Source organism: Scardinius erythrophthalmus (assembly GCF_964197995.2).
Source record: "Scardinius erythrophthalmus genome assembly, chromosome: 2".
Taxonomy (NCBI): Eukaryota; Metazoa; Chordata; class Actinopteri; order Cypriniformes; family Leuciscidae; genus Scardinius; species Scardinius erythrophthalmus.
In genome coordinates, this window is record NC_138222.1 from 7,623,534 (window position 1) to 7,651,434 (window position 27,901).

General features: G+C 38.1%; 1 protein-coding gene across 6 annotated transcripts in view; it reads left to right on the plus strand.

Annotated features, from left to right (window-relative positions):
- LOC308686836 (lysine--tRNA ligase-like) overlaps positions 1-27,901 on the plus strand; it is a 77,470-nt gene that overhangs the window by 39,753 nt on the left and 9,816 nt on the right. For 2 of the 6 annotated variants that reach the window (XM_081358871.1, XM_081358873.1), the window contains exons 3-20: positions 4,239-4,806; positions 7,614-7,800; positions 7,963-8,153; positions 8,341-8,513; positions 9,639-9,773; positions 9,852-9,907; positions 10,484-10,616; positions 10,880-10,948; positions 11,059-11,147; positions 11,256-13,023; positions 13,110-13,303; positions 21,036-21,125; positions 23,194-23,324; positions 23,495-23,633; positions 23,721-23,886; positions 25,914-26,007; positions 26,097-26,283; positions 26,377-26,502. In XM_081358871.1, the coding sequence (XP_081214997.1) occupies positions 4,239-4,806; positions 7,614-7,800; positions 7,963-8,153; positions 8,341-8,513; positions 9,639-9,773; positions 9,852-9,907; positions 10,484-10,616; positions 10,880-10,948; positions 11,059-11,147; positions 11,256-13,023; positions 13,110-13,303; positions 21,036-21,125; positions 23,194-23,324; positions 23,495-23,633; positions 23,721-23,886; positions 25,914-26,007; positions 26,097-26,283; positions 26,377-26,502 (4,496 nt within the window). Of the gene's footprint in view, positions 3,679-4,238; positions 4,807-7,613; positions 7,801-7,962; positions 8,154-8,340; positions 8,587-9,638; positions 9,774-9,851; positions 9,908-10,483; positions 10,617-10,879; positions 10,949-11,058; positions 11,148-11,255; positions 13,024-13,109; positions 13,304-21,029; positions 21,126-23,193; positions 23,325-23,494; positions 23,634-23,720; positions 23,887-25,913; positions 26,008-26,096; positions 26,284-26,376; positions 26,503-27,901 lie in introns of those variants that run through there. The other 4 variants (XM_081358874.1, XM_081358872.1, XM_081358875.1 and 1 more) reach the window with 4 other exon arrangements.

Below are 27,901 nucleotides of genomic sequence, written 5' to 3' on the forward strand. Positions count from 1 at the left end.
AAACTTCTGGATGCATCCTCTACCATTATGATTTGCATACGAGCCACCGTGGTTAAATGGTGAGGATGATTAAAGGATGGGAAGTCAAGTCACATTTATTTATACAGCGATTTATATCTTCTCATTAATATATTAAGCTTCTCATTAATAAGCAGGAAAATAACAAGTGTTACTGTTGTAAAGTTAACGAATTATTAAACTAATTCAGTGTGAATTAATGAATGAAACTAGAAGCTCAGTGTTTGTTTCAATTCAGTTAAATGACTGTCAGTGTTGCAAAGTTATGAAACAAGTTCAATTATCAGCTATAAGCAGCTCTACAGAAGGTGACATCATCATTATTCAGCTCAAGTCAATGTTGATTCAGTTCAGTTCAATAACAGTGTCAATGTTACAAAGTTAGTGTCATTATCCAGCCCGAATCATTCTTCTGTCCGTGTAGTTAAAGGTTGGGTAGGCAAAATGAGTTCTCTTTCGCTGCTTATTGCGTTTCAACAGTTTAAAATGACTTTTTAATGATAAAACACATGCAAATGATAATCTTTGGTGATCACTCTGCACAGCAATGTCACATGAGCATAACCGCGATAGAGACGATAGTCCAAAATCTCTACCGGTTGACAAATTTCTACCGGAATATCACCCACCCCTACTTCTATTATTAATTACTATCAGGATGTGAAAAGAGTTTCAATAAGTGTTTCTGAAAAACATTGCCTACCCTACCTTTTAATCTATAACATTACTAAATATTAATTGTATTTTAATGTGATGATTGCCATCTTAAAACATGCCCATCTTTGCTGTTTTATAATTAATTCCAATGTTTTTCATCTGAACAAGGAAAAACTACTGTACGTCTATGAAAAATCATATTGTTTTTGTTTTGTGCATATTTGACTGTCATGTGTTTGACTGGGACATATTTTTATTTTATTTTTTTATTTATTGTTTATTTTGTCTTAATTTTAAGCAATGTTGTTTACTGTTTCCATTTGACAACACAGTGTTGAATATTTCATTTATTAATGATCTTTTCTCCTTAGAATTAAGGAAGTTGCGAAACACCGTTAGTATAATGGTGCTTGTTGCTACAGGGCATTATTCCCACATATTTGAGCATTTGGAATGGGAAGACTGGACTGTGGGAGGACTAGAATGTGGCCTGATTAGCCTAGACTAGTCTTCCAAATGTAAACAACACTGTCATCAGAATAATGATGTTTTTATGTAATGTTCTTCCACAGCCATTGTGGTTAGGACCCATTTATAAATATTTTTTCATCCAAATCATGAGCTGATCTTCTGTTCTGATGGTTCATAGATAGGATTACAATGCAGAATTCATTTCACAAGCTTGTTGTAAAGAGCCCACTCTGAGGTAGCAACATTCAGAATTTGAGTTTGTTTTATAAGGAGGGATGTCAAACTCACCCCATTGTTATTGTCACTGTCTCATTCATGCCATGTAGGTTCATAGGCCTGTACTCAAACAAAGACTATTATTAAAGGGCCAACCTTAGGTTGGTAATGTGCTACTTTTCTTATTATGCGTCTGGCTGAGTCTATGGCAGGCCTTAGAACTTAGTCTTAGTCAGGACTAACAGGCCTTTATCTCCATGTTCTGAAAGTATTTGAGAAGTTTGGGGACAGCGCCACCTACTTAATAAAACAATACCAGTTTTTACTTGGTTGGTCAGGATGACACTTGGTAAGCATCATCAACACTGTTTTGGGATGGTGCCACCTAGTGATCGCTTTTTCTTCTCCTATAAATCCTAAAATTTCAATCCAGTCCTTCTTAAAATCAATGATATTCAGAGCACGCTAGACAAAAAAAAAAAAAAAAAAAATCTTATCCTGTAGGAGAAACAGCATTTCAATGCCTGTGTAATGTCCTCATCTTGGTATGTGTTGTTAGGCAGCTGTCAGAGTTTTAGCAGTGTGGTGAGGTGGTTGAAGATCTGTGTTCAAAATCGCCCCCTATACCCTTAAGTAGGGCACTGTTTGAGGGGACGGCCATTTGTAGTGGTGTCCGAAACCATAGCGGATGATATCGAGTGCACTCCTTCAATTCCACAATGCACTGCAATAACGAGTGTAAAACCGATGTACGCTCAACGGCTAGAGAATACCCATAATGCACTGTAAGAGTTGCGTGCCTCGAATTCCTGTGTCTCGCCAGAAGATGGCGCCGCAGCTGAATCATCCAGTGGTCCAATGTGGGTACAGTGTAATATCAAACTAAAATTTATTTTTAATTGATAATTAAATTCTTTAATTATGATGAATAAAATTATAGTTTCCATGACAGAGTTCAGGATACATCTTTTCATCTTACTATTGGAGTGGCCAGTTTGCTAAGTTTCAAATGATTTTTAAACAGCAAGCACAAACTATGCAAAAGCGGCAGCCATTTCGGCGCTCACTCGTTTTCATTCACTCCCTCAAGTGAACTATAATAGTGGACTAATTTAGGGAATAGTGAATGAGGGTATAGGGGGTGATTTCGGACGTAGCCCTAGATTGCTGAAGGTTGCTGGTTTGAACCGTCCATGATGCAACCCAGTTTTGCATTTTACATCAGATCCTTTTGGTGCCTGACCTCAAAGCACTTTGATTCTTCCAGGTTCATTTTCATGCATTACAGCAGATAAATGTTGTAAATGACAAGTGTAAAGAAATACTGTCTCTGTATTAAGTCACTGTTAAAGCGTTATTTCACCCAAAAATGAAAATTCTGTCATTAATTACTCACCCTCATATGTCGTTCCAAACCCATAAGACTTTTGTTCATCTTCAGAACACAAATTAATCTCTAATCATTTTTGCCTATCCATTGAAAGTCCACTCAACCAATATTTGCACACAAAAGTACAAAAAAAACATTGTAAAAGTAATCCATTTGGAGAGTTGATAGGTTTAATCAAAGTTTTATTTTTAAGAGACTTGATCGCTTTATATGATGAACAGATTTAATTTGGGCTTTTATTCACATACATAGAGCTCAATCAGAAGCTCAAACATGCTTGCTTGATGGGAATAAAAGCCTAAATTGTGAATACAAATCTGTTAATGTTATATCGTGCGATCGTGTCTCTTCAGAAGATTCATATGAATTACTTTAACAATGCCTTTGTGAACGTTTTGAAAATTTAGCTTGAATATTCTTTCAATGGAGAGACAGAAGTGATGAGAAAATATTAAAAAAATGTGTTCTGAAGATAAAAGTCATACAGGTTTGGAATGGCATGAGTGTAAATGATGATATAATTGTCCTTTTTTGGGTTAACTATCACTTTAATAAATGTTTTTTCAACCTCTTTTTCTCCCTGAATGTGAATTTGCATGTTTATTTAAGCAAAACAAGCACAAATATCAAAAATGTCTTATAGATTATGCCGCAGACAGGCATTATACTGTTTTTTTGTGTGTGTGTGTGACAAATGCTTCACCTCATTGTTTGTTCAAATGAGGAGTGGAAGGTGTGTAGTTGGATTTTCAAGGCAAATGAATACATTAGATGCACCAAAAACAAACCAATAAAATTGAACAAAGCCTCTTCGTTTTACTATCAGCTTTTATTACTCATTGGTTGTCTCATTTTCATTCCAGGAATTTCTCTCTGAAGCAGGGAGTGTCTGCATACAAAATGCTCTGCAGTTTTCTGCTTCATAGGTCAGACACTGGTTTATCTTGTTTCTGTGGCTATGCTCACTCCCATCAAAATTTGTGCAAATTTGTATAAGAATTTGCTTGCATCATTTGGATGAGAGATGTAGACCCCCATATAGACTGGAATAAATATTAAAGCAAATGACACATTTTTTTTTTTAGGGTCATATGCAAGAGCTCGATTACTGTAGATTTCCAATGTATGCTTAATAAAACCCAAGACATACGAGGATATTATGGCTAGCGGGCTGTGCGTAATGTCTTGGAGAGTGATGTCATGGCCTGCTCTGCAGTAACTCTACATGAAATGCTTGTTTTTCTTTTTTCACAGATGTTATTCAGCATGATCGTTTTGCTCCCGTTGTTCGTTTATTTATTTCCACAGCATTTCAACTGCTTTTTTGACATTTGCCCGAATGATAGATAATGCTCTTTAAAAGATAAAAAAAAAAAAACTGGAACAGCTGTAAGGAAAAGAAAGAGAAATGTCTTGACTTGACTGGGACTGTTGGCTCATGTTGATACCGATGCCTTTATTCACTGTTTAATTGTGCACACTACAGATGCGTCGTCCGCCTCTTCTGCTATGAGCACGGGAAGTCCTCGCAGTGCTTTTCCCACCTCTTCCACCTCAGCTTCAGAACGGATGGCCGGGAATGACAGCAGCACGCCAGGAGATGTTAGCAGTCGGAGGAAAGCCGAGGTGCTGGCTGCGGAAAACAAGCTCTCCGGCAGGGTTTGCGGAGAAAAAGGTGGCCAGCAGACCCAGCAGCAACACCAGATGACACCCTCCAAACGGCCTGTCCTCAACATCTCGCCTCCACCCGAGGACCTGTTCGACGACAGCAACATGTCCTGCCAGGATGAGCTGCTTCTCGACTCGGAGCAGAGCAACAGCATCTGGATGGAGAACTCAGTCTCGAACTTCAGCATTGTGAGCTCCAGCTCCTACAATGACAACACTGAAGTGCCCCGCAAGGCCCGTAAGTGTACCCCGCGACAGAAGCCGGGGTCAAAGCCGGTCCCTGCTGAAGAGGCCAGCATGGATGTCTTTGATGCAGACAGTGCCAAAGGTCCACACTTTGTGCTCTCACAACTTGGCCCAGACAGCAAGACCTGTTCCAAAGCAAGGTGAGCCATTTAGTGCCATGGTATGCGTCGGGCCTCATGGCCTTCTGGTACGTTTTGGTGCCTGTTTGTTGGAGATTGCTGTGAAGAACCCAAAATATTTAATCAAATTAAAGGAATGGATCACTCAAAAATAAAAAAATCTGACATCATTTACTCACCCGAATGTCATTATAGACCCAAGATGTTGGAAACCCAAAAACAATTTCTAAGAACGTTTCGCTAATTTTCCCATTAAATTATAAAATTTTATTTCAGATGTTCAGAAGTTTTCGCAACTTAATGGGAACATTAGAAAAGGTATGAACAAACATTCTTCCAGTAATATGAATTAAATGTTTGTTGAATGGTCTTTAATAACGTTCTCAAAACATTTATTTATACATCATTTATGGAACTTTTTTGTGAAATATTTTAGTTAGACATTCGTCTAACGTTTTTCTGGGTCTCTTCGGTCAGAACCAAATTTTTTTTACATTTTTAATTTGAAATTTTTCTTGCTTCATCTTAATGGGATGACATTTGGTGACTTTTGTCACATTAGCTGTGTGAACTGTGAACACAAAAAAAAAATCATGGACATGATTCGGATATGCTAAAGGCCTTCACGCATAGTATCATAAAATCCCCTCAAAATTCTAAATAATAATCAAAAAATATTACATTGATTTTCCTTGGGGAAAAAAAGTTACACTTCAAGGCTTTGGTCACTTTTGACCATGAAAATTTAATTTCTTATACCATGGTCTGGGTGAATACTCGATTCTGATTGGCTGCAGGGTGTCCATTAAAAAGTGATAATGTACACCTAGGAAAGGCGTCCCGTCAATTTGCCTGATGACAGTTCTAAATGATTGCGCTGGCTCAAACTCACTGCTGCGCTCGACTTAATAAATAAAAACCCTCACGATTTTTACTCTAAAACACATTAAAGTATTATTAATTGATTAAATATGTCTTTCTTTTGTAAGTGACAAGCGTTTCGCTAATTTTCCCATTAAATTATAAAATTTTATTTTTTATGTACAGTTTTTTTTATGTTTTAAAAAAAATCTTGGTTATGTAAATGTTAGAGGCAACATTATGAGAATGTTCCTTTTGTATGTTATCTGAACTATTTGAAACTAATAAGCAGTGTTGGGTGAAATGCATTACGTAAGGGTTAATGCCCGACGAGGTGTCCATTATCAGGTATTAATGGACGACGGCGAGGCGTCGGACGGTTGCCTCCGCCTGACAATGGACACCTCGAAGGGCATTAACCCGCTTATACCATGGTCACTTACAAAAGAAAGAAATATTTAATCAATTAATAATACTTTAATGTGTTTTAGAGTAAAAATCGTGAGGGTTTTTATTTATTAAGTCGAGCGCAGCAGTGAGTTTGAGCCAGCGCAATCATTTAGAACTGTCATCAGGCAAATTGACGGGACGCCTTTCCTAGGTGTACATTATCACTTTTTAATGGACACCCTGCAGCCAATCAGAATCGAGTATTCACCCAGACCATGGTATAAGAAATTAAATTTTCCCTTGAAAATGATTACTTCTAATTTTCCTGTAATTTATTTACAGTAACTTCTGATGTAATTGCATTAAATACTCTTCTTAGAACAATTTTATATGAAACAATAGTGCATGTTTTAAAGTGCATGTTTTTAATGTAACCTTCTCCCTTTGGTCAGTTTAAGAATAATTTATGCAATTTTTTGTTTTCCAAATAAATATTATTTATTTGGAAAAATTCAAAGAGCAGTTTCATGTCTATTCTTGTATTGTTCAACTGGTCGAGGTTGATATGGGATTTAAAAAGTAATTAGTAATAAGTTATGCAAAAGCTTTATAGAAAGAGTAATTAGTACAGTAATCTAATTACACTGTTGAAGATATAATTAGTAGCTAGTAATTAATTACTGTTTTTAGAGTAACTTACCAAACACTGCTAATAAGTAACATTTAATCCTCTGAGCCCCTTCATTTTTGGGTCACACTTGGTTCCTTCACGGTCAAAAGTGACCAAAGCCTTGAAATGTAACTTTTTTTCCCCAAGGAAAATCAATGTAATATATTTTTGGATTTTTATTTAGAATTTTGAGGGGATTTTATGATACTATGCGTGAAGGCCTTTAGCATATCCGAATCATGTCCATGATTTTTTTTGTGTGTTCACAGTTCACACAGCTAATGTGACAAAAGTCACCAAGTGTCATCCCATTAAGATGAAGCAAGAAACATTTTAAATGTAAAAAATTTTGGTTCTGACCGAAGAGACCCAGAAAATGTTAGACGAATGTCTAACTAAAATATTTCACAAAAAAGTTCCATAAATGATGTATAAATAAATGTTTTGAGAACGTTATTAAAGACCATTCAACAAACATTTAATTAATATTACTGGAAGAATGTTTGTTCATACCTTTTCTAATGTTCCCATTAAGTTGTGAAAACTTCTGAACATCTGAATGTTCTCTGATTGTTTAAAACGTTTTTTTTTATTTGTTTTTTTTTATGTTTAAACAAGTTTTTTTCATGGTTATGTGAATGTTAGAGACAAAATTAAGGAATACTCCATTTTATAATTTTGCAAACATTAATGAATCTTACTTTTGAATTTTGAACTCTGTACCATCTGAAACCAGTAACATTTAAAAAACATTAGCTGAACATCTAACTAAAATGGAATGACATGAGATGAGAGTGAGTGAGTGAGTGAGTAAATGTTGACATAATTTTCATTTTTGGATGAACTAAAAGTACAGAAACCCCAATTAGCTTTCGACTGATGTTCACCAGCGATCCTTGTTCCATAGCTCTGATGGACCTCAAGCATCTGGTCTCAAAGGCGGGATACTGTCTTGTCAGTACCCGCAGAAAAGTGAAGGGAAAGAACTGAAGATTGTGGTGCAGCCTGAGACTCAGCATAGAGCGCGTTACCTGACCGAAGGCAGCCGTGGGTCTGTGAAAGACCGAACACAGCAGGGTTTCCCTACTATCAAGGTGGGTATCACAGACTTACAGTTACCTACAGTTGTTGTTGTCTCTTTAGGGAAAGTCGCAACACAAATGAATGTACCTTTAAGATGAGGTTCTCTTCTCACTTTCCCCTATTGATATATATGCATGTTACTCTGTTAACCACAAGTTTCTTGATCCTCGCAGCTTGAGGGTGTGAAGGAGTCAGTGGTCCTGCAGATTTTTGTGGGCAATGATGCTGGACGTGTGAAGCCCCATGGTTTCTACCAGGCTTGCAGGGTCACAGGCCGGAACACAACTGCCTGTAAGGAAGTGGACATTGAAGGCACCACTGTCATCGAAGTGCCTCTGGATCTCAGCAGCAATATGACTCTGGCGTATGTAACAACGTGTCAACTAGTAGAATTGCACCCCACTTTGAAGCTTTAAATTGTTCATTAAGCTTTAAACTGAATATTCAAAAAGAACAATTCCCAGTCTTCTAATCCAGAGGCTGTATTGATCAAATGTGGTTGGAAGAGTTGATATTGACGATGACCAGCTGACAGTCGGGTGTCTTTACAGTGTAGACTGTGTGGGGATCCTGAAGCTCAGGAATGCCGATGTGGAGGCCCGTATTGGGGTGGCTGGATCTAAGAAGAAGAGTACCCGTGCCAGACTGGTGTTTCGAGTCAACATCCCACGCCCCGATGGCTCTGTGCTCACGTTACAGACCTCGTCGTCTCCCATACTGTGCAGTGAGTGGCTTTGGGTTATTCATAGCATCTCCCTGCTGGCGAGCCCAGCTGGTGCTCTCATCACATAGGAGAGGTAGGGATTAGACGGGGGGATAATGAATGTTTATATTATTAAAGCCATAGAGCCAAAAAAAAAAAAAAAAAAAAAAAGGAGAGAGAATGAGTATTAGGCAGAACATCAGGTGCTTACTGTGATGAATTGTACTAAAATTGAATTTCTGTGTCGCCAGCAAATATTCCAGGTTGATTACAACTTAAGGTCTACTGACACCATCTGTAGCATTCTGTCATTTACCTCAGAAAATGGTTTTGATGGTCATTGTGTTAGTAAGGACAGAAAACACATTTGCTTGTTTATTATGTGCAATAATTTCTTTTTAACAATGTGTTTTTGGCACTGGAGGTGTTGTTGCATTGACACAATATCTTAACAATGTGGCGTGAAATGCTAAAAAAAGTTAACACTGAAGTAGACAATATAATAGTGCACATGTGGATTAATTGCAATTTATTTGATTATCATTTAATGTGAAAATAAAGTGAGTTTTTGCTTAAAACAAGCTAAATTATATGCCGATGGGGTGAGAGATTATTTTTCTTACCCCATCGGCAGATCATTTAGCTTGTTTTAAGGAAAAACAAACTTCATTTAGATTTTTTCCCCCAGAAAACAAGACATAATATCTTATGGCATTTTACTACTTTAGTAAATGCATTTTGATATAATCATTTTTAGATATTTGGACTGGAAACAAGACAAAAAGACTAAGTAAGAAAATAATTTTTTGCAATGTTGACCAGATGTAATTCACTTACAATTTAACTCTTAAGAAACAACTGTACCTCCTTGCCTACTTTTGTAGCTAAATGCCCTTCTGGTTATGCATTACCAGCATGTTATCTGTGTCCCTTCCTGGTTTCCTTGTGTGGATACAAAGCAAAAGTAAGCAGGTTTTCCGCTAGTCGCAGGCTGATTTTGCTGTATGGATTTGTTGACCCACACATAATGTCAGATGTGCAGAAACTAAATTTTTAGTCATGGTCTGCTGCACAGAAACATTGTTACGTGGCTGTGTATCCTAATGGTCTTTTTCTCTCTTTCTCCGATTGGTTCTGTTTTTATAGCCCAGCCTGCAGGAGTACCTGAGATTCTCAAGAAGAGTTTACACACCTGTTCTGTTAAAGGGGGGAATGAAGTCTTTATTATCGGAAAAAACTTTCTCAAAGGAACCAAGGTCATATTTCAGGAGAATGCTTCAGGTATCCTTACATGCTACATGTTACATGCTCTTCCTGCACAACACTTGCACTGTTTAACCTCTCCCTGTTTGATTGTAGCAGATGATAAGTCCTGGAAGGCAGAGGCTGACATTGACATGGAGTTTTTCCATCAGGTAAGCCATAGCATCTGCTGTGTCTATTATTTGACTGTGTGGGATGATCAAGCACTGCAAAAATAGAGGCAGCTTTGCACAGGTCACAGACATCAGTGTCCCCAATTGTTGTCTGACATGAATATGGAAAGAACGGCAGATTGATGGCCTAGATACACAAACAGTACGCAATAAAGTTTTTAGTTCTTTTCTAGCAAGTGATTTAAATAGATCTGTTTTTACAGTGACTTGTCCTGAAATGTCAGAAGTGATTTTAGTTGTCAATGTTTAGTCAATGTTTTTTTTTTATACATTGTGTGCTGCCACAACAAACTATATTATACTAATGCAAAGGGACCATAATTTACGCAAATGTAGCCAAAAACGAGGAGTAAATAAATCTGGCTAGTGTTGAAATTGCAACAAAATGCATGGTCAGACATCCCATATGATTTGCAGGTGATTTGAGTGAATCATATAAAATAGTCTGATAGTCTTCCAACACTTCTTTGAAGTCTTCTCATATATATGACACCACCATTATGTTGTGATTAAAAAAGATGTGATCTTTTAATCTTTGACTTTCTCCCATTTTAGAATCACATTATTGTCAAAGTTCCTGAATATCAGAATCCAGCTATCACATCTCCTGTATCTGTTGGTATCTATGTTGTTACAAATGCCGGACGATCCCATGATGTTCAACCATTTACGTACACTCCAGAGCCAGGTCAGTTTAATCTTTACCCCCGTTTCCCAACCCCGTTCCTGGAGGCACACCAACAGAACACATTTTGGGCGTCTCCCTTATTTGACCCATCCATATTAGGTCTTGGAGTCTTTATGAGCTGATAAGTTGAATCAGTTTTATTTGAATAGGAACAGTTTAAAAATGTGTACTGTTGGTGTGCTTCCAGGAACAGGGTTGGGAAACACTGAGCTAGAAAGGTTTACCATTTAGAAAGATCACTAATTTTGTATACATTTTTTCAGCTGTTGATTCTTCTGTGAAAAAGGAAGTCTTGCCTCAAGTGACACCTTGTTGTTTTGAACAAATAAAAGGTGAGCAAACGTCTATGTGACAATTAGCATAACATGATGTTGCGCTATGAGTGCCAGTGTATTTCCTGAAATGGAAGAGTCACTGGCCTTCTGTCTGTTGTTTCATACAGTAATCGATACTGCCTTGATGACGCCGGTTTTGCCTCTTGTTAAACGAGAAGAGGCCACACCAATGGAGGTCTCCAGTAATCCCTTCAAGGTTTGTATAAATCATGAGACATAAATCACCACAGTCAATCAGTACCACATCAAGCATTTCCCTATGATTTGATAAATGCCTATGTTTATCCTGTTTGGAACCCAACAGACCTCTGAAGTCATCAATTCAGCCCAGCAAGCCTTAGACATGAGTACTGAGATCTCCACCAATAACTGCAAATTTTCCAGTCCGCTGGCACACCAAACAAGAGAACAGGATCAATCTCCGAATTCTGTCTTTTCTAACAAGGAGCCATTCAGCACCATCCAGGAACATAATCTTGCATCCAGCGGCTCTTTCCACGTGCCTAATAAATCTCTTCTCCAGCAAGGAGTTCAGCCATTCCTCTTGGAACACAGAAACAGTCTTGGACAGGAGAGATCAAGCAACAGTGGCGGATCAGTGGTGGGGCTGTCCCAAATAGATGACAACCCACAGCAACAGCTCTCCCTTCTACCTCCAGATGAGGTGGCACAACTAGAGCAGGCTGTGCGGCAGCTGCAAGCAAAGGGATTCTGCAACATCCAACTCCAGAATGAGAATTCAATGTCAAAGCAAAGACAACATCAACTTCAACAGCAGCAGCAGCAAATCCAACAGCAACAGCAGCAAATTCAGCAACAACAGCAGCAAATTCAGCAGCAGCAGCAGCACATCCAGCAACAAGAGCAGCAAATCCAGTTGCAGCAGCAGCAACACCAGCAGCAGCAAACTCTGGAGAACCTACAACATCAGCTTTTTCAGCCCCAGGTTCAGATGCATTGTAGTTCGGAGCAACCGAGCTCTTCCCAGGGAATGGTGCAGAATGGAAATTCCCTCTTCCAGCAAACCCCATCACAACAACAGCAGCAGCAGCAGCAGCAGCAAGCAACCTTGTTTCAACAAGCAACTGGCTTTCTTCAGCAGCAACCAAGTCATTCCTCACCTTCCCTGTTTCACAATCCGACGGCCATGACTGAAGCCCAAAGCCCACAGGAGGCTCTTTTCCACACACAGAAGACCTCACCCAACCAGGATCAGGTCCAAGCTTCCCTTTTCCAAAGCAATCTCAATGTTCTCAGTGGGTCCAACATGTCTGTAGAAGCACAGCCCTCTGCAACCAGTATGTTTATTTCCCAGAATGCTGTATCAGGTCAACTTACTGTCAATGCCAGCCAGCCACAGCAACTGGCTTTCCTCACTTCTATGCAGGGGTCTCTCGAGGCCCCATCTGTATTTCAGACTCCCACCCAACTGTCCCCCATTCAGCAAGGCACTACAATGGAGCAGCAGCAGTCACCACAGCATGCCCAACCTGGCTCCATGTTCCAGAGCATCTCCCAATCACCAAGCAAACTCTCCCCTGGTCAGCAGCAGCAGGCTGGTCTACTCCTCGGGTCCTTAAATTCTCCAGTAACACAAGAGCAAACCTCAAATCTGTTATTCGGTGGACAAGTTCAGATCGGATCGATGAACAACAGCAGCCTAGCATCTCCAGAACAACAGAACACTTCCCTTCCCTTCTCTCAGGCCGGCATGGTTACAGTCAGGCAGCAGGAGCTGTCTAAACCCATGACATTTCAGGATCAGACTACTATGGGGGTCAACCCATCCTTGAATAAGCCAATTTTCCAAGACCAGCAACCAATGCAGTTGGCGCCAAGTTCTGGTCCCTCACAGTCTGTAAACCTCTTCATGGCCCAGTCCAACATGCAAGGGGGTATGGCTTCTCAAGAAACCCTTTTTGCACCACAGAGTGATGTAACCGGAATTCAAACCAGCACTTCCTCTCCAGTACAACAGCCTGGTCAACTCTTTCAGACTACAATGGGTGGAAACCTCAACCAGCCCAACCGGAATCAGCAGCCCGACCTCTTCCTTTTTGAGATCCAGAATGGTTAGGCAGTGTTCTTAAACATGCTTTAGACTAGTTTGTCTCCTAATTCAGAGTCATAACTCATTCTAATGTTTTCTTTCCTGCAGAGTGCCGTCAGCTGATGAACAGCCCAGGATCTACACTATCTGATCAGATCATTGCCATCAGTCAGTCTGGACAGAGACAGCAAGAGAGTGAGGGGCAAATCCAGTCTTTACTTGGGCAGTCAATGCCAGACCCTGGAAATGTGCCGAGCACCTTGACAACCTCTCAGAACATGGAGAAGATTGACGATCTTCTGGTGAGCCTTCAGGAGCAAGGCAATAACATCTCCCACTCCTACTAGGGTCTTCAAGGATAAGCTGCCCAGTATCTCCATTCCATATATGATTGTTGATATTTCTTGCACACATATAGGATATTTTGGTATCTTTTATTTTGGATATTGCAAAAATATTGGATTGGAGATACTTTGATCATACCCCTTATAGCAAGAGTAGGCCATTAACTTTTATTTCATTCTACACATTGACACTGAGAAAGTAGAGTTGCCCGTTGAAAGATTTGGCAAAATCTCTTGAAGACTCACAACTAAAACCATGGTATACAAATTCTGACCTGCAATTCTTTGGCACAATGGCAGAACCCTCTGGAGAATCTCAAGGCATCCTTAAAGAAGGGCAGTTTTCCATGGATCTTACAAAATGCAACCCATATGTTCCTGTTATAAAGACCGTCATTGGTTCTGCAGCAACCCCATTATAAATAAAGGCTTTAAGGCAGTTATTGAAGTTCCTTGAGTACACAACAGGATATTTGAGGCACCTGGAAACCTAGAGAGTCTCAAAAAGGTTTCGTTGGTGTGGCAGTCTAAGGAACTAAAAGGGTGCCTTGAGTATCTCTTTATTTTTACAGTGACGGAGAGAGCATTTTGAGAAGATCAGGACACATGAGATGTCTATTTTTAGCTGTAAACTAAACAAATAATCAAGAATGCCTGATAGAAGCAGTCTGCAGTGACATTTTTATTTTTTGTAAACAGTCATTAATACCTTTTTGTCTGATACACTTGAGTATAAGCTATTTTTCTTTTGGAAAAATCTTTTTAGTCAAACGCGAAAATAAATGATGTAGAATGTACATATTATGTACATTCACTTAGAATATAAGTGAGAAAACAAATGTGTTTTGGCAATTTCCTTCTAGCACTTTATGTATGTTTTCAGTATGGTTAGGTAATCCTGACTCATTGACATTTCATCAAGCTTTCTATCTCAAACCAACCATGTTTACTGAATACATAATTCTACTGTCTTTCATCTCTGTGTTTTTTAGACTGATTCGTATAGTACTAGCAATTAGAAATGCACATTCCTGGTTAAAAATCAAACAAGTAGTTATCAGTAATCTAAAAAAAAAACAAAGCTTCTGATATTTATTTTTGATTTTGGTTTACACAAGTCATTTCTTGCCATCATATTTAGATTGGTGTCTGTTTTGCATGTCTGAGTGTCCTATATACATGTGTATGTGTGACATATTTTCTGATAATACCTTCTAAAGGTTTGTCATTATTAAATTTATTCTTATAATGATTCTAAAATATTGACAGTTGATGCTCAAATCATTTCGTGTCATCGTGGTAGGTTATTTTAGTTCGTTTACCAGTGTCTGGTACGCTGGAACGGGGCTGATTGCATTTTTTGGGGGACAAATTAGAAGGGAGTGTCCAACCAGTATTATCGACAAGTTCTCAGAATATACAGTAAATACAAACGCTATAAATGCTGGGGAAGCAACCTTTTATCTTTTGTAGCAGAAATCGTTTTTATCAATCACTTCTACTTAAATCCTAAAATTTTATAGCCGTCGGCATGTCAGAACCAATATTTTATCTACTTTATCGAAAATTGGTCAGTTTTGTGGCTCAGTTGGTTCAATGTTTGTGTATTCGGTTATGAAGTGAGTTTGTTTTGAATGTAGAGAAACATTATGAGCTATATATTTCTGGTAATATCAAGCTCATGTATGTGTTCTAGTGTCAGACATCATGTAAAGCTGCCAAACTAGTTTGTGTGCTTAATATTAGGCTGATGTTGTCAGATTGTTTTGTTGTTAGGATGAGGGTGAAAATATATACATTATGAGGGAGCTGTTCTCTGTAATGTCACAGAAATGGCTCATTTGAGCCTGCTATGTTTGGTATTAAATGTCAATTTTGTTTTGACTATTTTCTTTGCTCAGAACCTTGGGTGACTTTTATGCCTACTTTTTAGTAGAGTTGATTTGATCTTCTTTTTTCCTTTTTTTTGGGGGGGGGGGAGTTTTTCTTGAGGGGTGCTTTTTTTATATCTCTGCATAGGAAAGAACTGTGAACGGGAACTGGAAAAAAGTCTTCATCTCTGTACAATACTAATTGTTATATTTTTCCATAATCAATATTTATGTGAATATTTACTTTTTCACCATACCTCTTTTTAGAAAGTATTTATTTTTGTGTCTCAAGAATTTTCACAATTAGAATCAATGCCTATTAGATTTAAATTAGAATGCATAATTATAACATATTTCATATGTATGTTTTTTTTTATGTCAAATCTTTTAAAGAAAAAAATGTGTGTATCCCATATACTATTGTAACATCATGTTTAGGCTACTTTGTTGAGAATCATTATTATAATGCACAGCGATTCGGTTGTACATTCCTGTACCTTCACTATTGCAAAATGATCATGGTTCTCAACTCAACTGAATTCCTTTAATGATTATCATGAATCTTTTGGGAAATATAAGCCATATAAACAAACATTGCCCCTAAAAATTCTATTTTGTATGATTCTTGGGACCAATTATGAATTTTTTATAGTTCAATTTAGCAAACTAATCATCTGTTTTGGGTGCAATAACATTTATAATTTAAAAGTAAATATTTATAAATTAAAAGAAATTCAACCAAATGTAATAGGAACACAAGTGTGTAAATGTTTTTCTTTCAAATATAATAAAAGTCAGTTCAATATTGCAAGTGAGGCTTTGCATATCACAATGTTTTCATTTATTTATATTCTGACACATTCTTCCTACTCTTCCCAGTCAATAAATGAATACCAAACAATGTGCCTCTAAATTGACTAAAACCAATTAATTTTTTTAATTGGTTGCATGACGTGGTAAATAAACAGCAATTAGTCGTGCCTTCTGATTTAAAAGCAGATCATTTCCTGGCCATTGCCTATTTTGACTGGTCATGAAACGACACCCCTTTAAAATTTGTTCCACAATGGATACGTAGGTTATGTTGTATGTTTCACTTGAAAGGTGCAGTAAGCAATTTCTGAGAATTATTGTTGAACACTGATGATTTTTGAAATCAACCCAAACAAACACGCCCCTCCCTTCATTGCTCCGCCCCCTAAATGCACAAACATGCATTGCAAGAGTCAATGTCTCTTTATCATAGCTGAAGCGAAGCAAAATAAAGCTTTGTAAAAAGTAACGCGAAGGTGAGTAAATACAGGCAGTGAGTGGACACACCCCCTGGTGCTGATTGGCTCACTCTTTTCCCCCATCATGAGTGGACACAGAGCCCATCTACGGAGAGCCTGGCCACTCCCTATTAAGCCCTATTGTACCGAATTTTGGTTGTAGTTCCACCAGAGGTCCACTGGGGGCTAAAGCCATGAGTGCAAAATGAATGGGAGTCTATGGGGCTAGACGGCTAAATTTGTCTCTTTCACCCGACTGCCGCTGAGAAATCTCAGATTCGATTGTAGGTTTTGCAAGTTCAACATGGGTTATAGGTCGAAAGTTGAATGAACGAGTACTTATGTCCTTTCGATTTCTTACAGGTTGAGTTGTTGTTGCCCATAACACGCTAGCATTCTGCTAATGAACACTGATTGGTCAGTGAAGGACTGATTACGACCAGAGATACCGCTTGATGGCATCGTGTCATCCGAAAAGGGACCAGAAACAAACAAAACAAAAACTCTTCTAGCACGTATATTTACCTGTGTCAGCTGTGTTGTCGATGCCTCGAGAGAAAAGAAAGTGCAGAGCCCGAAAGCACCAAAGCGACTGAAGGATTGCTGTAAAGCAGTATCTCTGGTCGTACGATGTGTATGACGTCATTGACATTTTAAAAGACTTTTTAAAGCAAATAAGTGACTCTAACACCCAGCAATGTGTAATTTCTTTGCATCTCCTTTCGAATACAATATTCAAATTACTAAACAAAAAATTATATCCTGAGAAAAGTGGATTTTGAGGGGTATAGCTCCATAGACCTCCATTCATTCTGCACTCGTCCTGTGAGCGCCCTCATATGGAACCAGAGTGGAACTGCAACCAGTTCAGAAGCTGGAAGTTTACTGAGAGTGGAAGTTCTCCCCTTATTAGACATTCTCTGGTGGACACCTGCCCCTTACTGCTGATTGGCTCACTCTTTCTCCTCCCCCATCATGAGTGGACACGCCCACTACCGCTGGCCACTTGAACTACAAGTGTGTTGAGCTGCTCGGTCTGAACCGTTTTTAACAGCGTTTCTCAGAAATTGCTTACTGCACCTTTAAATTGACTAGATCAAGAATAAGCAATATTATTCACAAAAAAACACAATTCTTTTATTTAATATATGCTTCTTTTAAAAAAATTGTTTAAACTGATACGCAGTTAGACTGAGTGCATATTCAGTTGGACTTCTTTATTCTTTGTTACGGTTCTGCTGCTTATTAATGTATGAGAATTCCTAATGTGCCATAACGAATGTCAATATTATGTCAGTCTTATGGCAATATACTTTTATGTGTCAGTTTGCTCTATTGTGTTGTCTGATTTGGAAGTTTCTGTTGTATGCGATGATAACATATTACATCTGACATAATTGTGACACTTTAGGCTACAAAAAAAAAAAAAAAATCATATAGAAGCATTTTGCTTTTGTTGGGGCATTTTTACTCTTGCAGCTATTTTTCTGTAAATGTCATATACGGCTATGTATAAAAATAGGTTAAATAAAAATAATTACAGACTTGTGCTATTGTTGTCAATCATGCATTTGGTCCTGAAAATCAATACCCGTCCTGCAAGAGTCAGAGACTGCAGTTTCAGGACCGCATTTCTAGGGACCTAGTTTTGTTGGGACATCTACACCAATTCTACTCCATCAGAGACCTGAATTAAAACTCAAACAAACAGATGCAAAGACTGGACCCACGGAAAGGATTCAATTTTCTATTCTTTCCACCTGCATGTTAAAGTGGCTGGGATCAGCCTAAAAGGAAAACAAGGTTATTTAAATTGAAGTTAGGATTAAATAACTATTAATACTATTAACTAATAATAATTACAGTAGTAATACTTGATTATTTTCCTGTGTTCGCAATGAAAGAGAACTGCAGTAACGTTTTCTGAGCAATAGAGGTCACCGCTCTCAGCCAACAGATTCTGCTTCTTCATTGCACTTCATTCTGTCACCCAAAAATGACAAGACAAGACAGACTAGACCATCTTTAAAACGTTGTACAACTATGGTTTTATTGGTCAAATGCGGCACAAGTTAGTAAATAAATAAGAAACAACTATGGAGTGTCTTACAAAACACTCTTTTGTGCAAAACTACTTTCTTTCCTCCATGGATTCAAATAAAGCAACAAGGCCCAGGAAGCAGTGGGTTGCATCCGAAAACTGAAAAATGCTGCCTTCGGAGGATGAATTTAATGTTAGTTTCACTTCCTGTATCCTGAGATACCTTCATCTGATCGATTTTTTAAGGCAGCATAGATGTAGCCTTCACTGCCTTTGATATCCCACAATCCTGTGCTTTCCATTCTGTGAGACAGTAGAGCTAGAAAAATAAAGATGGCGTCTGGAAGTTGCGGGTGGTCGTCAGTTTGTGTGTAACTGTAAAGTTTTGATAAACATTTTTCACTTATGATATCATTTCTAGCAACTATTGTAGTCATTAATTAAATATTCACTTTTCACCAAAGCTCTCTCTATTTTGCTGTAGATCATTAAACCATTACGCTGCCTGTCTCAGAAGTCTGTCCGAAATCAGTTTCGTGAGGAACCTTTGTGCGCAGATGGACTAATATATATATATATATATATATATATATATATATATATATATATATATATATATATATATATATGTATATATATGTATGTATGTGTGTGTGTATATATATATATATACAGTGAGGAAAATAAGTATTTGAACACCCTGCTATTTTGCAAGTTCTTCCACTTAGAAATCATGGAGGGGTCTGAAATTGTCATCGTAGGTGCATGTCCACTGTGAGAGACATAATCTAAAAAAAAAAAATCCAGAAATCACAATAAATGATTTTTTAACTATTTATTTGTATGATACAGCTGCAAATAAGTATTTGAACACCTGAGAAAATCAATGTTAATATTTGGTACAGTAGCCTTTGTTTGCAATTACAGAGGTCAAACGTTTCCTGTAGTTTTTCACCAGGTTTGCACACACTGCAGGAGGGATTTTGGCCCACTCCTCCACACAGATCTTCTCTAGATCAGTCAGGTTTCTGGGTTTCTGAGAAACATGGAGTTTGAGCTCCCTCCAAAGATTCTCTATTGGGTTTAGGTCTGGAGACTGGCTAGGCCACGCCAGAACCTTGATATGCTTCTTACAGAGCCACTCCTTGGTTATCCTGGCTGTGTGCTTCGGGTCATTGTCATGTTGGAAGACCCAGCCTCGACCCATCTTCAATGCTCTAACTGAGGGAAGGAGGTTGTTCCCCAAAATCTCGCAAAACATGGCCCCGGTCATCCTCTCCTTAACACTTTCTCCCATGACTCCTCTGGATCATCCAAATGGTCATTGGCACACTTAAGACGGGCCTTGACATGTGCTGGTTTAAGCAGGGGAACCTTCCGTGCCATGCATGATTTCAGACCATGACGTCTTAGTGTATTACCAACAGTAACCTTGGAAACGGTGGTCCCAGCTCTTTTCAGGTCATTGACCAGCTCCTCCCGTGTAGTTCTGGGCTGATTTCCCACCTTTCTTAGGATCATTGAGACCCCACAAGGTGAGATCTTGCATGGAGCCCCAGTCCGAGGGAGACTGACAGTCATGTTTAGCTTCTTCCATTTTCTAATGATTGCTCCAACAGTGGACCTTTTTTCACCAAGCTGCTTGGCAATTTCCCCGTAGCCCTTTCCAGCCTTGTGGAGGTGTACAATTTTGTCTCTAGTGTCTTTGGACAGCTCTTTGGTCTTGGCCATGTTAGTAGTTGGATTCTTACTGATTGTATGGGGTGGACAGGTGTCTTTATGCAGCTAACGACCTCAAACAGGTGCATCTAATTTAGGATAATAAATGGAGTGGAGGTGGACATTTTAAAGGCAGACTAACAGGTCTTTGAGGGTCAGAATTCTAGCTGATAGACAGGTGTTCAAATACTTATTTGCAGCTGTATCATACAAATAAATAGTTAAAAAATCATACATTGTGATTTCTGTTTTTTTTTTTTTTTAGATTATGTCTCTCACAGTGGACATGCACCTACGATGACAATTTCAGACCCCTCCATGATTTCTAAGTGGGATAACTTGCAAAATAGCAGGGTGTTCAAATACTTATTTTCCTCACTGTGTGTGTGTGTGTGTGTGTGTGTGTGTGTGTGTGTGTGTGTGTGTGTGTGTGTGTGTGTGTGTGTGTGTGTGTGTGTGTGTGTGTGTGTGTGTGTGTGTGTGTGTGTGTGTGTGTGTGTGTGTTTGTTTTATTATTTGGTATTTTGTTTAACTATTTATATTTTACAGATTCATAATTTTACAATTAACCACCATTTAACCATTATTTCATTGTGTAATAATGTGTCATTAGTTTTAATATTATGAATGAACATTTTTGGTCTTGTTAATGTTAACATGCAAATATTTATAAAAAATAAATAATTAGAAGAGAAAGTGACTGATGCAACCCCAAGCAACGGTACTTTTACACTGAAATGTGGATGATTAACTAGTTTATTGCTGCTGTGTTGTATATCTGCCTTCAGTTTCACCGCTGGTGTGTGTGTTTGGCGGAAGAGCGCGGAGAAGAAGATGGCAGACGGAGCTGTCGTGGATGGAGACAAACTCAGCAAAAAGTACAGTAATTTATTATAGCATTGCAGCGATTATGCTTATTTTGCACGAAACGCTAAACATAAGTTTGCTTGTGTGCACTGTATGGCTTAGCGTGACTTTCACTGCTGTGAGATTCGGGTCAAACGCATGCCGGGCAACGTGGTTAGTTCCGCGTGAACGCGATTGACTGACAGAGTGTTTCGACTCCTATTCACCATGTATAGTCTTTGTGCCGATTATTCTCTCGTCAGCATCCTCGCGAATCTCGTTTATGCTTGTAAATCCTCAAATTGCACAGCCGGTTGCATTTAGTTGTCCAAATGACAACTTCATTCCCCATAATTCCTTAGCGGCTCTACAGAAAGCTAATGGCGTATTCGCGTATGAGAGGTCAGAATTTTCCGTTACCCAGTATTTTAAAGAACCGACTCGGCAATTATTTTACGTCGTGACTTCGTAAATATATCTTATTGTAACGTCCCTGCGATTAGGCTATTAAAGTATCTTGTTTTTCGCCTTATCAGTCGAAGTATTCTCTGAATGCTTTCACTATCGGTTTTCGGGTCACGCTAGATTCGGACTAGCATGCTAGGACACTACTCTTACAACAGAAGTAATTTCATTATTATGACAAACAAAGTAAAAGAGGTTTCATATAAAATTTTCCATCGAATTTACCCAGTTAAGTCACTTGTGGTACAGCGTTTTAAGTGAACATTGAAGATATTTGTGCTTTTTGTAAAATTACCCCTGAGACTATTAAGCATTTATTTTGGGAGTGTCCCAAGACCCAAATGTTTTGGAAAGAACTTAGCAATTACTTGCAAAGTAAAGTTATGATTCTTGTTAACTTTGAAGAAATTGATGTTATGTTAAAATGTTTTTCATTTGAGGGTGATACAAATTTTTTGTTTATATTTGATTTAATTGTTATAATTTCCCGTTACTATATTCATAAGGTCAAATGGGATGGAAAGATACCAAATTTTGAACATTTTAAAATTGATGTAAAGATATATTTAGAAACTATATCCAAAAGTAAAAACCTGAAAGCTATGAAAACTACACAGCTGTTTGACAAGTACAAGCTTTTTTTGTAAAAAAGCCTTTCTTTTTTTTTATTCTTTTTTTTTTCTCTCTTATTTATTCTCTACCCCTGACATGTGTACTCTTGTATGTAAAATGTTTTATTATTATTGTAATTCAATAAAAAAAAAAGTTTCATTATTATGCCGTTTCAATTTCAGTTAAAGAGATTCTTATTTGTGAACCGATTCAAATGATTCATTGGGAATATCAGACTCAAAAGAACGAGTGGTCAGCTGTTTTCCTCTCTTTCTCTCATTTTAGAGCTCCGTTTCACCTGTCAGGACGAGAAAGTATTTCATAATCGCAGTATTATTATTCTAGAATTTCTTCACATGGTAACATTTTACAGTAAGGTTTTGTTTACATTAGTTAACAGCTTCAAGTCAAGTCAACTTTATTTATATAGCGCTTTTCACTATACAGATTGTATCAAAGCAGCTTCACAGTATTAAATAAAATAGTACATCAGTGTTTGTTTCTAGTGTAAAACGTCCACGTTTGGTAATGCTGATCAATAGTATTGTTAATTGATTAAATTAAGTATCCCCAGCGTGGCCTAACAATGAAAAAAACAATGAAAAAAACGAAAGCATTTATTGATCTTAGTTAATGTTAATAGTAACATTTATTATTATATTATTAAAGTCAAAAGTTGTATCTGTTAATACTATTTAATAGATAAGCAAACATGAACTAACTACAAAGTCATATTTATATTAACTGACTTTTAAAAAATACATACTGAGACGACTGTAAGGCTCAGTTACTAACATTAACTAATGAAACCTTATTGTAAAGTGTTACCAGCAACATTATATATATATATAAAAAATATTAAAAAAAAAACAGCAATGATACCAATATGTATTTATGACAATGAAAACTAATTCCATAGTACCATGGTATCACCGCATAATATTAATTACTGTACCATGGTACGTTTCTGTAAGGGTGCCATAAATCTGACCCTTAATTTTTTGTTTTTGATTCATCAAATAGGGCGTTCGCATCATGTTGAATCTGGTCAGAATATGCAGGCTGCAAGCGTTCAGGGCGCAGACGTTTGCTCTTCCCAGTTCACAAAGCCTGCCTTTGCTTATTCAAGGAAGTCGCTGGAGAAGTGGCAAAAGGTTGGTGGTCTTTCCATTTAATGCGAAAAGCGACCAACCTTTTGTCACTAAAAAATATTGCTTGTTAGAGACTTCCACAGCATGAATGTGCAAGCTGTGCGACAGCAATGCCAGTAGTGTTTCTCCGCACGGCGTCTGAGCTTCGTTCTTCTAACCCTGTGTGTCTTTAGTGAGCTGAAAAGGCGCATGAAAGCTGAGAAGAAGGCGGCTGAGAAGGAAGCCAAGATCAAAGAACAGCAGGAACAGGAAACCAATGACAAGCCACAGCAAAATGCATATGGGGCCGATGAGGAAACCCTGGACCCAAATGTATGTCGAGTTTTGATTATGGAAGTTATATTTCTGGAACACAAATTCAGAATCAATTGTGACTGATTTATCTTGTTTTCAATACAGCAATACTTCAAGATCCGTTCACAAGCCATTCAAGCCTTGAAGGGAACAGCTGAAGACCCGTACCCTCACAAGTTCCATGTGGACTTGTCGCTTATGGAGTTCATTGAGCGATATAGCAACCTTCAGCCAGGGGACCACTTGACTGATGTTGTCCTCAATTTATCAGGTAAGTGTTTTCTACTTGGGATTTAAAGGGATAGTTCACCCAAAAATGAAAATTATCCCACAATTTACTCATAGAGTTTTAAAATAAAATTATCCTGGCTCTTTCAAGCTTTATATAAAGGAGTGAATGGTACTTTTTTTTTTTTTTTTTTAAGCCCAAAAAAGCACATCCATCCGTTTTTGGAAGAAAAATATTCGTATTTATAACTTTATAAACTAAAATTTTCTGGTAATGGCCATGCGCGAGTCTATTTTCAGCGGAAGAGTGACCTCTGACCTGATGTAGGAGTAGCGTAAGCTTAAGCTGGGGCCACACACTAAGATTTTTTAAATCTTCTAAGATTTTCAAAATTTGAGAGACCACAAACATGACTAAGAAATCATAGATTTAACTGTTTTGTTCCTCTAAGTGCCACGATGTGATCAGGAAAGCACAACACTAGGGCTGGGCGATATGGGCAAAAAAAAATATCACGATAATTTTTTTATATCAGTCGATATCGATAATTATCACGATAAAAGTCAAATCTTTATTTCTTTCAAGTTTAAAGGCAGATTTTTGCTCCTAAGTAAAAGCGTTAACTGTGGTTTTAAACTACTTTATTGTCAGAACATATCATGACAAACACTTGCCAAACAGGTGATCATTTCACAAATCTGAGGTAGAACATTCAAACATTTGTCATTTTTCCTTAACAAAATAAATATATTTATTGGACAATTTCTTAGTTTCTGCATGTGCTAATTATTTTTTTTTTTGGTAAAATGTAACATTCTGACTGTTTGAGTTTTATTAAACTTAACTATTGGTCATCCAGTATCATGCATTAAGATCATGACAACCACAGATGAAACCAGGCATAGCCTGTAGCACCTCTATCATGGCAAAGTGTAACTTTATGGTTTCTATGGTATTTGTATGAAAAACAGTAGCCTAAATACATTATTAAATACTGTAATTATATTCCATTAGTCCTTTAATACATTGTCTACATTAATAATATAATACAATTCAATATGTATATCCCAGATTTCATGGTGCAGTTGATATTACTAGGCTAACGTTACGTTACAGTAAATCCATGGTAAATGATGGGAATTTGTAGACGGAAAAGCCTTCAGACTGTATCGCTGCGCACAGTGTTTCTCCTGTTTGTCAGCGCTGTTTCATCTGCCTTTAAACTGGTTTAAATCACGGAGACATTTGTGTTTTTCGCTGAACTCAAGCGCTTCTCACTGGATTTCGTGACCGAGACCGATCAGTAAACGCATCTGCTCTAGTGAGCTCGACCTCTTGATATCGTTTTATCGAGAAAAATTATATCGCGATAATTATCGTTATCGTTTTATCGCCCAGCCCTACACAACACACACACTAACAGATTCCATTCACAAACAACAGTCCAGCCTGTGAACACAGGAAATCTTGCAAAAACGTCCATCAAACGTGACTTTAAAGTAAACCAACATGGCGGACGACCGGCAAAAAGAAATTTAACATTTTGGGTATTTACGATTCGAGATCAGATGTTCTTCCGAGCAGATTCAGTCATTCTTAACACACCACAGGAAAATCTGATAAGATGATCTGTAGAACCATCAAGATAATCGGGACTTTACCTAGGATTGTCGGAAGGGGAGAAATCGGTCCAAAATTGCCCGAATATCTTGTAGTGTGTACCCAGCATAAGGTGAGAGGAGACGCCTCTCACTGTTCAAACTCAAGCTCGTCTCACATTTCTCTTTAAAAGACTTTTAATTCTTGACCTTTGTTTTGCTCTGTCATCTGCACTTCCACGTTCGTCAATACATCATGCGTCAGGTCAGGGGTCACTCTTCCACTGGAACTAGACTCGCGCTTGGCCGTTGGTAATGCGCAACACATATTTCATCCACCTAAAAATGTGAAGAATTAGTATATCTTTAACAAAAAGAGATATTTCTGCTGCTTGATCCAAAACATTGTCTTAAGAAACATTTTGATCCTTTTTCTTATTTTGTGCCTTCGTGTTTTTGCTTGATTGAAAGGTCGTGTCCACGCTAAAAGGGCTTCAGGTGCCAAGCTGCTGTTCTATGACCTGCGAGGAGAAGGAGTCAAGCTGCAGGTCATGGCCAACTCCAGGTCGGATTTGCACTCTACGGCATCACGTTTCACAGGCATTTCACATTTTGACGTAGTAACGTAACCTGTGTTTTGTTATTTGTTCTTAGGAACTACAAATCCGAAGAAGATTTTGTGCACATCAACAACAAATTAAGGCGCGGGGACATCATTGGTGTCCGGGGGAACCCTGGCAAGACAAAGAAGGGCGAGTTGAGCATCATTCCAGTGGAGATGACACTGTTGTCTCCGTGCCTTCATATGCTTCCCCACCTTCACTTTGGCCTGAAAGACAAGGTAAAGACTAGTTTCTTTAAACTCTCTTTCGGATTTACCTGTCATTTTACTGGTACTGATTTTGATACTGATGTTTATTCATTGTACCTTTAGGAAACCAGGTTCCGACAGCGATATCTGGACCTGATTCTTAATGACTCTGTGCGACAGAAGTTTGTTACCCGTTCCAAGATTATCACTTATCTCCGCAGTTTTCTGGACAAGCTTGGGTTTCTTGAGGTAAGGATGACACAAGAGGGAGATCTCTGTAAAGAACAAGTGAAGTAAACAGTCGCTTACTGCTCACGTGAATATAAACAATTGAGAAAGAATACGGATGCGTATCATTATATTGGATCTGTGCATTCAGTCTTAAAGTGACAGCAGCCTAATAAACCTGCTTCTGTCTGTCATTCATGTTAAAGGGATAGTTCACTTTGAAATTAAATTTTGGTATGTTTTAGCTTACCTCAAGGGCATCCAAGATGTAGGTGTCTTTGTTTCCGCAGTAGTTTCAATTTTGATATTTTTAGGTCAAACCGTTCTTGTCTGTCAGTCATATAATGCAGGTCTATGGTCACAGTCTCAAAGAGCATGCACAGAGTCCAAATTAAAACAATTCCCCATCGTCCAAATAAAACAATTCCCCATCGTAAGTACACATTGATGGCCTAAGACACGAAACGAGCGGTTTGTGTGAGAAAACGAGCAGTATTTATATCGTTTTTACCTCTTATACACAGCCACGTCCAAGTGATCTGAGGGCGCGCGCGCATCCTGGTGTGTGATGTGTACGCAGACTGGTGCATAGATATATACACTAGATGTCGCCTTAAAGACATTCGTTCCAATGAACTGCCGTAGACAAGGCGACATCTAGTGTATATATATCTATGCACCAGTCTGCGTACACGTCACACACCAGGATGCGCGCGCACCCTCAGATCACTTAGACGTGGCTGTGTACGTCCAAGAGCTGTGCTCGTTTCGTGTCTTAGGCCATCAATGTGTACTTATGATGGGGAATTGTTTAATTTGGACGATGGGGAATTGTTTTAATTTGGACTCTGTGCGTGCTCTTTGAGACAGTGACCATAGACCTGCATTATACGACTGACAGACAAGAACGGTTTGACCTAAAAATATCAAAATTGAAACTACTGCAGAAACAGACACCTACATCTTGGATGCCCTTGAGGTAAGCTAAAACATACCAAAATTTAATTTCAAAGTGAACTATCCCTTTAATCAAACAGCAAAATACAAAGAGAAAAACACTTATGTAGCTTTATCAAAGATTAAATATATTTAATTTATACAGTGACGACTATGCAGTGTTATTTTTACATTTGAGGATTCAATTTCCGTACCAGAAAACTGTTAGACCTGAAAACATAAAGCACTGTTTATTTCATTTGTATCTTTGTTCTGTTGTATTTATTCTTGCTTGTAATGTTTGTTCTATGCAAATTCACTCCCCTACAAAATTACCCCAATCATTCTAGAATGCCTAATTTCACTAGATGACTCTTATAGCTCTATTTGGAAATAATTGTTTTCATAATACATGAAAACAATTATTTCCAAATAGAGCTATTCATAATCTGAAAAACTAAATATCACAATGTAATTTTTTTCT